This window comes from Abramis brama (genome assembly GCF_963993115.1).
Source record: "Abramis brama genome assembly, chromosome: 16".
Taxonomy (NCBI): domain Eukaryota; kingdom Metazoa; phylum Chordata; class Actinopteri; order Cypriniformes; family Leuciscidae; genus Abramis; species Abramis brama.
This window is the reverse complement of record NC_139978.1, coordinates 34,049,924-34,063,304: the sequence shown is the minus strand read 5'-3', so window position 1 is coordinate 34,063,304 and position 13,381 is coordinate 34,049,924. Positions and strand designations below refer to the sequence as shown.

The window sequence follows — 13,381 nt, the reverse complement described above, 5'->3', positions numbered from 1 at the left end:
TACATACTTGTGTCCACGCCAGACTGCCAGGAATGTCACAATGCATGAACGTGAACACATGCACATCCTACGACTGATCACCAAACATTCAGTGTACCGGTCAGTGTGTTTCTTATTATCTTAAAAAAGCACAAATCTACACCACAAAGAAGCTCAAATATACCATTTGTTGTTAGTTTTGCAACTAGTCCTGGATCACATGATCAGTTGTACTTGTTCTAGAGAGAAAAGTCTTGACCCTTACCCTTCTCTTGAGGCGATCTCTCTCTCTCAGCGTGAGCGTGTCGGCTTTGGCGATTACAGGAACGATGTTGACTTTGCTGTGGATCGCCTTCATAAACTCAACATCTAGAGGCTTCAGGCTGGTAAAAATAAAATAAAAATCAAGCACACAGAAGCACAAATCATATACACTGCCATTCAAATGTTTAGGGTCAGTACGATTTTTTTTAACTTTTACTAAACAAGGATACATTAAATTTATCAAAATTTGTAGTTAATAATGTTACAAAAGATTTCTATTTCAAATAAATGCTGTTCTTTTGAAATTTCTATTCATCAAAGATTATATTCCACAAAAATATGACGCAACAACTGTTTATAGTAATTGATAATAATCAGAAATATTTCTTGAGCAGCAAATCATCGTATTAGAATGATTTCTGAAGGATCATGTGACACTGAAGACTGGAGTAATGATGCTGAAAATTCAGCTTTGATCACAGGAATACATTACATTTTAAAATATATTCAAATAGTAAACAGATACTTTCTATTATAATAATATTTCACAATATTATTGTTTTTACTGTATTTTTAATCTAATAAAATGCTAATAAAATGCAAAAATATATAAAAAAAAATGTTCTCATATGAAAACATGAGAAATAATCAGAGTAAAGATATGTTTGTCCCAAGCATGAATTATCACCATAACAGGAAGGGAAACAAAACAATGCATCTACCATTAAAATTCATCCTGAAATGATGTGATGGGTAAATATTTGTCGGCAATTCAATAAATGTTTATCCGGGACTGTTGAAGATTTGAGTTTGAACAGCTTTGATGTGAATGTTTACTTTTTTGTTGGGGTTTCATGTGACCAAAGAATTCTTCTCAGAAGCTGCTGAAAATTGATTTTACACTTAGTCTGAATAACATGTATGAAAATATTTAGCTGAGTTTTTTTAATGACAATTCACATCATATTTGAACAATAAAATTCAATTTTCATGTTGCTTTGATGCATCACTCTTGCTGTAAACAGGCCTTAATTGAGGGCTAAAGCTAAGCCACTTTCTGCAGGGATAAAATGTTATATTGACTGATGTAGAGAGGCAGAACATGTGCAGGTGTTTTACCCGTGTCCAAACGGAGAGATGAAGTAAAAGCAGCAGTGTACTCTGTTGTCAACGATGTGTCTGCGGTTCAGTCCGCTCTCATCGTGCAGGTATCGCTCAAACTGATTATCGATATACTGGATGATCGTCTTAAAGCTGTTGAAGAGAATAAAGCAGAGAGCAGAGAACAAACTGAAAGGAAATACTCAGATGTAAAAGCTTGTGATTGTTTCAAACAAGCTCATTAAACAAACATCGGATATGGATCTCAGCAGAACAAAACCACAATCTAATTGCAGGATAGGATACGCATTTTAGAAATGGTGAACCACCACTTAGTCAAAATAAAGCTTATCAAAACACTCCACAACATCATGTTTACAGGTTCTTGTTCAGCAATGACGCACCACAGTTATTGTAGTATCACTGAGATCCTATCATATGTTCATATTTTATGCTTTCATTTTGAAGAGAATGAACCTCATTGGTTCTCGCACATCAAGCAAAAATTCTAGAGCTTCCATTAACCATATCAGATGTGTGAATTTATTCATTTTTAATTGAATAAAAGCCTAAATTCAAAATGTTCATCATATAAAGCGATTGTGTCTCTTTAGAAAACATGGACTAAACCGCATAATTCATATGGATTAGTTTTTGAAGCATCAAATCGGTAGTTGCGTAGCTGTCAATGGAGGGACAAAAAGCTCTCAGATTTAATTGAAAATCTCAAAAGATCAACGAAAGACTTATGGGTTTGGAATGACATGAGAGTGAGTAATTAATGACAGAATTTTTGGGTGAACTATCCCTAACTTGTTTTTATTTCAGTTTTAGTTGTAGTTTTAAGTACATCAAGGTAAACTAAATAAAAATGAGAAATGTTGCCTTGGCAACTAGCTGAAATAAATTAATTTTGCTTCAGTTCACATTTATTTTAATTAAAAAAAATGTTTAATAATAATTTAATGGTTTAGTTGACATGTACCAACTCCCAGTTCTCACCACCAGATTCCCTTTTGCTCTAAAGTCTCCAGACTTATCTAAACAGCAAACACTGAATCACTTCTGCGTCTGACGCAGATACGACCACTGCACTTCAGATCTCGGCCTTGAGACCGCAGCCTTATCGAGAGGTGGAACGAGGAAACATGACATGATAATATAGGTAGGTAACGTGGATGGCATATTTTCATTAACAGCATTAGAAGTCTGTGGGTAAGAGATGGGGAGGATATTGTTCTTTCAAACAGGACGTTCCCAGCATTCCTCAGCAAGGCTCAATGACCAATATACAAACACAAGGCAACAGCTGGCGATAATCCACAATCAAGTGCCATAAAGTAAATAGTCTTTTCTATGCAGATACATAGACACATAACACTGAGTATTAAGTTAATAATCAGTTCAGTCTTCCATTCAGGAGGTCATAGTTATATGCAAGGTCTAATTTTATGGTAGATATTTGTAATAACACACAGCTATTTCAACTACCTAAGGAACATTTTTATGCAGCACTATTCCAAGTGCACAAACGTCAAGAGTGACACACATTACATAAACTTTATGTTTTAGAAATAAATAAATAAGTAGGGATGGGTCAAGATCTGCGCCTAGGGGAGATCAACTATTTTTAGCAAGAGCACTAATCTGCATGCTGTGCTTTAGCTATTAGACAGTTTGCACAAAAAAAACATACATCATTTAAAGCACTTGAAATATTACATGAATTTCGCATGTTTTTAACGTGTTATCACATAGATTTCACATGGTAACGCTTCCAAAACCACGTTTTCCATGTGCAAAGTATGTGTTTCACATGACAACTTCATTTAGTCAGATTGTCTTTCTTTAAAAGTGCTTGTTGTGATTTTTATTTTCATGCTAAAAAGGTGCTTATTTATTTGGTTATATAATATAATGACATTCAGAAGTGTGATTTAAGCGTTCAAATAATAAGAAATGTGTCAGATCCTATATTAAAAAAAAGTTATGCAAATGCAATAACATTTTGGAACAATTATATAATGCAATGCAGAATCAGTGTAGCAACAAGATACAAATACAAATGCCATTCAATTCTGTGACGGCATGTATTTACAGCAGGTGTGCTGTGCTTCGCAAATATCCCGTTATTATCCAACACCAATAATTTATGGTACAGGCAGGGAAAATGATAATGCATGGAGAACGTCAAACTTAGAAGTAAATATATGGCTCAGAAGAAAGAAATTTCACCTTCCACACCCATTGATAGTGGCTGGTCTCAACCAAAATGTTTCTTACTACATGCACACATTCAGCAAACTAAATGAGGACACACCAGAAGTGCTTATAGGTTTTTCTTTTATATACAGTTAATTATAATGACTAAAAAATGTATGTTTGAATCATTTTTTATAACTGAAGATGTCCCCAGATGTCTCCAAAGGGAGGTTTGGTCAGATTATGCTGACTTCTCAGGATAAATTTAGCCGAGTAAACACACACTGACCAGTCCTGGCTGTTGATGGCGTCTCCATATCCAGGCGTGTCCACTACAGTCAGGCGGAGCTTCACTCCCCTCTCCTCGATTTCCACAGTGGACGCTTCAATCTGAACCGTGCGCTCGATCTTCTCTACAAGCACAACAAAACCCCAGTCAGAACAAAAACAGAACAAAAGATGTGCATAAACATTTGAGGGGGAACATCGAGACAAATCACATTAAACATCATGATTTATTGATGCAACATAAAAAGTTATGAGCGCTTCCTGAGAACCTCTGGGAGGAAGCCCTGGGCTACAGACGGGATTATTTTTTTGAAAACAACCTTTTTTCTACAGAGCTTTAATAGACAAAGTGCTCAACCGAGGGATCTGAAGGGATTTTATATCCATTGAGCAGAATCCAGAAATTTTCTGCATTCCACTGTGAGTGGCATCATGATGAAAAGAATATTTCTTTCTACAAAGAAGCATTTGGACACTTAAAGGAGAACTCCGGTCAATTCTAACATTGAGCTCATTTTTTTGTAAATTTGGAGTGCTGTCAGTACAGAGAACAACGACAAAAATCGGTGTTGCCTACACCGTGTTATCCTCTTTTTAAAATTTGCACCCTGTTGACTTCAATGGGGCAAGTTTTAAACCTGCTTTTAGCCTCTTAACATCCTTGATGTGTCATTACAAGTGCCCAGCCATGTGAGTGATTCCTTCAGAGTGAACACGGTGAATCTGACTGCAGTAGATGTGAAAGATATGAATAAAAATGAAGTTAATTCGGCCAGCGCTCATACCTGTATTTATTTCCTGTTTTCGGTCGAAGTCCACAGTAATCGACTGTCGAGTTCACGCGCGTGATCATAGGTAACTAAGCAACAGTGGAGAACTCGACAATCGACCGGAGTTCTCCTTTAAGACACACTTAAATTTGTTTTAAAATTATAACAAAATATCACATTATAAACTAGATCTATTTTAAAAAAATTATAAAAATAGACTAATAAAAAAGACAAAAACAAAACTACTAAAAATGTAACAAACTTTTGAGTTTTTTTTTTTAATTAACCATGACTAACATTTCTTTTTTTTCTGCAGGTCTAAATTTCACACATAAATTTGTTTTAAAATTAACACAAAACATCACATTCTAAACTTTTTTTTTTTTAATTATAAAAATAGACTAATAAAAAAGACAAAAACAAAACAAAATTACTAAAAATTTAACTAAAACTTGCGAGTATTTTTTTTAATTAACCATGAATAACATTTCTTTTTTTTGTTATTATTTCTTGTCCGTATAAAGCATATTCAAAGGCACTGAATAAATACAATGAACAGGCATGTAAACACTTTAATCGCATCTGTTCCACTCTGACCAAAGTGACGTACACGGATGATGTCGTCATGAGCAGATTCGTAAACATAGCGGTAAAGAAGGCATCACATTTTTGGGGGTGCTGAAGAAACTGAGTTCATGTTGATAGCGTTGTGCGACATATATTAATGGACGAAAACATCGAAAGAATCTGAAAAAAATCAAATACGTCCATAGAAATGTGTTTTGCAATTGACATAAGTAGATCAAAACAATGGGTCAGTAACACACCTACTGTATGTGAGTTCATCATTTGTGCTGTGCATATGTGAGTAACAATGGTAACCACAATACTTAGCGAATAACCGAAATAATGAAAATTGCATGAAAACGGGAGAGAAGAATCACTGTAAAATGCTTTTTGGGCCAAAATAAAGTTAATTTACAGAGGATTTCTCATGACTGCTAGGGATTATTCCGGTCTTGGACACAATATCCTGTAGAGTTAATAAAGACCTCAGGGGACCTGTGTGTGTGTGTGTGTGTGTGTTTACCTGCCGCTCCAGGTATATGGCGCTCTGGGTAGAGGTCAGTCAGGAAGAGGCTGTTGATGAGGGTTGATTTACCAAGACCAGACTCTCCTAAGATAACAAATAACACCCAGTTAAAAAGCACAGTGTGTGTCTATCTGAATCCATGCCTGTGTTTATATGTCACGCACCTACAACCATCAGTGTAAACTCAAAGCCTTTCTTCACGGACTTTCTGTGCACCTGATTGGGAAGGTTGGCAAATCCCACATATCCTGCAGCATCAGGAAACTAGAAACACACAACATCAGAACTGTTACACCGATGAACACGTTTAATACAGAAACATTTAATACTTAAAGTATGTCGATTTATTCAGCACCAAAAGGAATTGCAAATGAAAGTATAACAATAGTGATTGGAAAAATAATAATAATTTCCCCAAACACTCCCTTCCTCTTCCAATGACTAAGCAAATGGACCGCCTAAACTCATTTCACTGGTGGAGTCAGATGTTGACATGACGGCCGCTCAAACAAGAGATCAATGTTTTGAAAGCACGACCGAGTAAAAGTTCAGGAAATCATCCTACAAGTAACTTTAATCATTAAATGGAGAAGTTAGGAACTATTCAAAACAATTACACACTTTAACAAGAGTGTCCGTCTTACCTTTCCTTTTTCTCCAGACTGCGACATGACGTTCCTGCCTGACAACTAGACAAAGAAGAAAAAAACATTAAAAGAAATTAATCAAAGGTCTTTTGGAAGTCTTGGTAGATTTCTCTTGAACTCGCTGTTTAGGAAAAGACATTATAATAAGAGATTAGTGGCCAATCGATATGAGTTTTTAAAGACTGATGTATCTTGCCAATATAACGCTAACAATATTTAAAAAAAAAAAAAGTATAATAATAATACTTAATAATAATACTGACAAAAATTTACTGAACACTTACAATCACACAACATTTACTAAAAAAAAAAGAAAAAGAGAAAAAATAAAAATTCTAAAATCCTAAAGGCTTCGGTGTCACATGATCCTTTAGAAATCATTCTAATATGCCGATTTGCTGCTAAATAAACCATGTTGAAAACAGTGCTTCATATTTTTGTGGAAACCATTGAACATTGTTTTTCAGGATTCTTTGATGAATAGAAAGATCAAAAGAACAGCATTTGTTGCAAATAGAAATCTTTTGTAACATTATAAATGTCTTTACTGCCACTTTTGATCGATTTAAAGGTAGGGTATGTGATTTGCAAAACGGCCGGCAGATTTTGAAAATACACAACTCAAATGGTCCTACCTTCTTTCCTTTGACTCCACCCATTCAAAGAACATGAGGGGGATGGGGGAGGGGGGTCGGGTACGACCGTTTGATTGACGCACTTACTGTCCAATGATTCTAGGTGGTCTTGGAAATGATTGGCTGGAGTTTTTCGAGTCCTGCCCGTTCCACAGATGATTAAATTGCTTAATTTTCATTTCAGTGCTTCTAACTCAGTGGCTGTAAGGGGGTTAGGAATAGGATTTCAAGTGATTTTGAAAAAATGGCCAAAAAAGAGAATTACATACCCCACCTTTAATGCATCACTGCAGAATAGAGGTATTAATTAATTTTTTTTAAATGACCTCAAATTTTTAAATGATAGTAAATAAATAAATACTGGTATGGTCACTGATATATCTTGCATCTTCAATGCAATAGATGGCCAATGAAATTCCAGTCAAATGAAACATTCACATTTAAATGGTAGCGCTGTCAACTGAAGCTCTCCATAAATCTGATCTTCCTTCACACACTGTAACAGATCTGCATAGGGTTGGGCTGATGATACTGATGGGGAACAAACTGTTCTGGTGAAGCTGGGAGTGTGTGAGTGTGTTAGACGTGAAGAGGAGAGTGAGGGGTGACGACAGGGAGGGAACAAAACTGTTTATCTTTCATCTTCCTGGAAACGCTTTCCTATATTTTCACCACTCCCCATAAATGAGGGCTCTCTTTTACACACACACACACACACAGACACGTGTGCTTTATGAGGTTTAGGTGAAAGTGTGTTTGATTCAGAGACAGCCGTTCTGAAAGTCTTCAGTGAAGGCCAAACAGCTGTAAAACTGACAGATCGAGTTGATCATTTTTATGAGTGTTTCTACTCCCAAGACAGAGAAAATAAGCTTTGCATCAGAGGAATAAATGATATTTTAAAATATAATAATATTTCACAATATTACATTTTTTAACTGTATTTTTTATTAGCCTTGGTGAGCATAAGAGACTTCTTTTAAAAACATTTTAAAAAAAATGTATCGATGCCAACTTTTTGAACGGCAGTGTATGTGTTCACCTAAGACGGCTTTATTACGCCCTTTTACAAAGTATTGATTTTGTTTTTGGTCCCTGTTCCTACTAGAATGTTTTTTTCCCCAAATTTTTTAATTGTTGCAGCTCCTCTCTTCCTAGTCTGTCAGAAAAGCTCTGTTTTGTTCCTGGATCTTTGAAGCCCCTCCTTCTGAAAAACTCAATGTGCTCTGATTGGTCGGCTGGACCCGTGTGTTGTGATTGGTCGAGCGCTTCGAGCGTGTTTGGGAAATGTCCCGACCCTTACTATAACCATGAGTTTCAACACTAGTGACTAAGGCCCCGTTTACACATACCGGTACATGGTTATTTTGAAAAACGGAGACATTTCCCTTCGTTTGTGCCCTTCGTTTACACGCAAACTGAGAATTCGCGTCTGAAAACGATTCTTTCTAAAAACTCCGGCCAGAGTGGAGATTTTGGAAAACTTTGTTTGAACGTTTGCATGTAAACTGAGAAAAACTGAGTTTTAGGGAGCCGACGTCACAGTATGTGACTATTTTCGGGATTCTGATTGGCTAACGTGAGTTTAAGCTTCTCGTTACACTGCACTTGACGGCATGTACACGGGTTTGTGTAAACTAACTCTTTTCTGAAAACTGACAGGTGTGCACGATGTTATTTTTGAAAACGGAGAGTTTATGAAAACAGCCGGCCACGTGTAAACGTAGCCTAACTCAACCAGGCCCCGCCCCTTTATTCTACACAAGCCTTAGACGGGAATTATTTAAATGAGGAATGTTGTTCCTGGAATAAAACTCAAGACTACACTGGAGGCTAGGGCTGGGCGATATATCGCATGCGATTGTTATGCGCATCTCGTCAGTAAAGCCGGTTCCTTGATTAGTAGTAAATCGCCATCACCTGCTTTCAGATGGAGCGGCATTTACAACACAGTGCCGTAGTTAACTGACGTAGATGACGCGGTATGCTTGGATAGAATACGAGAAGAGTTATTTATTAAATTCATAAAAGACAGACGAATTACAAGAATACTGGATTCTAAACCTCAAAGAAATGCCACAATCAAGACCTCGAAGCAGAAATGAGTGAGAAACACCCAGAAACACCTCATATGTGCCTCTCTCAAGTATAAGAGTCTTTCCTTGCCATTAATGATTGGATAACACACATACGTCTCCTTCCATTAATAATAATGGCCAGTGCAGTGGCTGAGATATACACCTACCAACGTCCGTTGCTATGATTTTTGGAATGACTTATCGCAAGAGTTTTACTCGCATAACATTGGTTAATGGAAACGCCCGTCATTTCGCAATAGTTTTTTGTCGACATTTAGAAAATAAAAATAAAAATAAAATAAATCGCAAAAGTTTTGTGCAAATTTGTAATGGAAACGCGCCTACTGATATAGAGAATAACTCACTTTGGAGTGACTTTGTGCTTTGTAACTTTGCAGAGCTTTTTAATGTTGAATAGGGAAAAAAGCTTAATATGACCCATCATGCTGTGAAATTTTACACAATGTTTAATCATATTTAGATTTCGTTTCAATTTTGTTCTAACCTAATTTACACAAAATAAGTAGAAAACAAGAAGAAAAAAAAGCCTAAAAGCTGTAATACTGACAGATCGAGTTCTTCATTTTTATGATCATGAGTGTTTCTACTCCCAAAGCAAGAAAAATCAAGAGTCAAAGTGTTCCTCTGGAATGCATGGAAACTAATTTAGGATAAATGTCAGATTGTGGGCGTAACGGTGCTGCCTTTATAATGCTGGACATTGCGATTCCCATTTTATCACACACATATACACACACACACACACACACACTCTGGGAGGTCTTGTTATTGCTGGCTGGGAATTATGGGAAGGATAAGCCAGTCTCAGATTAATCAAGTGGCCTCATTATCGCCACAGTGATTACAGAGAGCAGCTCCACCTGTGATTTTTGCATTAACGTACATTAAACTCCAAAACCAAGAAAAGATTTAACAAACACACCAGCTTTCAACTCTGCCTCACCCTCAAACATGAGCACAGGTGGTGACCAGACTTAAGAGATTTGCCATTTTTACGATAAAATGGTTTTGAGGTTCTTAACAGAATTCCTGATGGAGCTTAGCTTAGATCGTAAGCTCGTGAGTCTTGTGACTCGAACGCCACATATACAGTCAGATCAGAAAGCTGGGTTTGCTCGCCGGTCATAACTGAACTAGCACTTGAGTTTATGAGTGAAACGTGCCGCCTCACGACCCCCGGCGTAATTCACTTCACCTCTGAAGAGCGGCTCTGCTCTGGCGTATTGATGGATGATGTTCAAGACAAAGGGCGGAATCGCTTTCAAACACTGACGGAAATAACACATCCATACAGGACAGGAATTGAGAGCATGGGATGAGACGTGATAAAGGAAGAAAGAGGAGGGGTGAAAGGTTAAAGATGTAAATTAAGAGAAGAAAAGTCCTTTGATGACAGGGACACATAAAGCCAAGATACACTGAAAAAAAAAAAGATTTTTGCTGCTTGTTCAAATTGCTTAGTTAAAATGAGCTTAAGCAACACAATTGCTATACATTTTGTCCTAACTTAATTTGATTGTGTTCAATCTGCTTAAATATATGTCAAATTTAAGTTTACTTGAGGATTACATGAATGATTTGTGTTGCATTAACTGAAACTGGGCGGTGCTTGTTAGTTCACAGCATGCTTTGCATATGGTTGAATTAAGTTAAAAATTTAAATTAAGTCTTATTTTATGTTTTTTTTGAGAAAATGAAGACTTGATAGTGTGTAATTGTGTTTAATGTTCAATTACATTGGAATTATTAGAACCATTTAAATTACAGTGGGTTACCATTGTGGAGAAGAGTGGATTATTTTGTTAGGCTGTGGATTGATTCAGTTACTTTTAACTGTTTTGCATTAGCCTGATTAAAACCAGACCATTCTCAGTAGTAACTGAGTTATGATCTGGCAAAGCTTCATTAATAACTCATTTCCAAAGGGGCGTCACCAACGAACGTCACTCAAATGCCTCTGGGCGCAATTGGATAGACCTAAAACCAATCAGAGCTATCGTCGTCGTGTAAAGCAATATGCGGCGTCCCAATTCGCCTAAGTTACACTATGCCATAAAAGTATGTACTCTTTTTGTGAAGAAAAGGTATTTACTTTTGAATGTGTAGCAAAAAAGTAGGCAAGCTTTGGGACATACTACTTCGTCATCTTTATCGGACGGATCTGTCGCGTGCATCCTGTCACGTAAACTGCCCTGTCAATCATCTTGTCACAGTTAAAATCCTCTATTAAATCGAATTTAAGTTCCTACTAGGGGTGCACCGATCCGACTTTTTCAGTCCCGATACCGATACCGATGCCTGGGCTTTATGTATCTGTCGATACCCGATACCGATCCGATACTATAGTTGAATTAATAATAAACTGTATACCTTCCACCTTATACCTTCCTTGAAGAGACTAAAGGCACCAGACTTTACTAACTAAACATAACTAAGACAAAATAACAGATGTATGTAATGTGTTGAATTCTTATTTATTTAAAAAACAATTGTGCATTCAAATCGAAAATAGAATATAATCAAACTTCTTTAAATAAATGTAAAAAAAAAAAAAATGTAGCAGTGGAAACAAAAAAACAGTGTATTGGTCAAACATACAATAGTAATCTGACAGTTTCCAAAAATTGTAAACATGTAAAAATATAAAGTGCAAAGTCCTGCAAACAGGAATTTAAAATGCAACATAGCAGCTGTACCTGAGAATAAAAAAATAAAAAGTTGGTCGAACAACAACTTGATCACACATACAAATAATAATAACCAAACATTGTAATGTAGTGCAGTGTCACACCACCATCACAAACATGACCTGTGAATGCTCACCTAATTAGCAATGGCAAATTTAAATGTCAGTTTTAATTATCATTATGTTTCATATTTTTAAAAATGAAAACAAAAAGAAGCAGGGTTGTGTTTTATATTTCGTGTTGTTATAAATATATGCAGTAAAGATAATCAATGTACGCGTTTGCCTGAACCACATTTATGTGGCCATTAATATGTTTAATTTTTTTTTTTTAAATGAAAAGAGGCAGAGTGGTGTTTTATAACATACTTCGTTTTATTGTTGGCTAAAATATACATAAAGAGATGACCGGAGTAGCCAGAGCGAGCTGAGTGACGCGATCAAGAGCGCTGCTGTTCCATTTGCAGAATAACCGGACTCGCATCCTCTCGTCCTCGGGAGTTCGTTCTCCAAAGTCGAACTTGGCAAGTCCGAACTACCAAGGACGGACGCAAGTCCGAAGTTTGCGTACTTGGTATTGAGAAACGGCCTCTGGCTCGCTCCATGTTGCTTCTAGCATGCGACACACGTGAAGCTGAATGACGTAGGTTCTGCTGCGACGACAAAAAAAAAAAAAAACCTGGATCGGCCCGTGGATCTGTTATTTTTTCCGATCCCCGATCCAGCTATTTTATCAGTATCGCGGCCGATATCCGATCCTAATATCGGATCGGTGCACCCCTAGTTCCTACCGTTTCGGAGAGAAATGCAGTAGCACGTTCATCTGCCAGTGGGTCTTTCATGGAGACTGTCCTCGTGTGTTTGCATTTTGAATATAATAATGCATTTAAAAGTTGAACGGACGTCGCTCAAATGCCTCTGGGCGCAATTGGATAGACCTAAAACCAATCAGAGCGATCGTCATTGTGTAAAGCCCGCCCCGACGTTTCTGATTGGTGCCGCGATTTCGACGGATTAGAAATGGGCTTGAATGAGCTCTTTGCCAGACTACTTGCAGAGCAAATCTAAATTTGCCGGAAGTTGTCTGGGTTTTCCCAGGCTATGTTTTGCATGTAAAGATGAACGAAATTCTTACAGGTTTGGAACGACATGAGGGCGAGTAAATAATGACAGAATTTAAATTTTTGGGTGAACTATCCCTTTAAGAACAATAGTGATGATGCTAAAACAAAATCCAAACACTAGTCCAAAACACTTTTTGTCGGGTCTCAGGGGGCATTTATAAGACAGCATTTGAATGTAATTTTTTAAGCTGAAGTCATTTGTTGTTTGAACTTCAGGCAGCTTGTATTCATCAAAATGATATCTTTTGGCTCGTGTTTTGTTAAAATAACCTTGAACCTAAATAGAAGTGGTCTGAAAGGAAATCCCCAATTTATAATAAGCAGGATTTTGGCTTTTGCCAAGACATGTGACAAGTAAACAAGATGAGTTTCTAAATCACCTCTTCTTCATTATAATAGACTGTTAACTGTTAATTTTCTTTTCTATTGTGCAAATGTTGCGCAATCTGATGATTCCTTAAGTACTCCTTATAGAAGGTGTATAAAGACACTG

At 36.8% G+C, this 13,381-nt stretch overlaps 1 protein-coding gene across 2 annotated transcripts in view; it reads right to left on the bottom strand.

Annotated features, from left to right (window-relative positions):
* The window catches only part of LOC311098424 (septin-2), a 39,359-nt gene that overhangs the window by 22,444 nt on the left and 3,534 nt on the right, over positions 1-13,381 (bottom strand). For both annotated transcript variants that reach the window (XM_084138622.1, XM_084138623.1), the window contains exons 2-7: positions 6,342-6,386; positions 5,862-5,961; positions 5,695-5,781; positions 3,836-3,959; positions 1,363-1,497; positions 245-362 (exon numbers count right to left, since the gene is read on the bottom strand). In XM_084138622.1, the coding sequence (XP_083994748.1) occupies positions 245-362; positions 1,363-1,497; positions 3,836-3,959; positions 5,695-5,781; positions 5,862-5,961; positions 6,342-6,368 (591 nt within the window). In that variant the 5' untranslated portion in view covers positions 6,369-6,386. The remainder of the gene's footprint in view (positions 1-244; positions 363-1,362; positions 1,498-3,835; positions 3,960-5,694; positions 5,782-5,861; positions 5,962-6,341; positions 6,387-13,381) is intronic.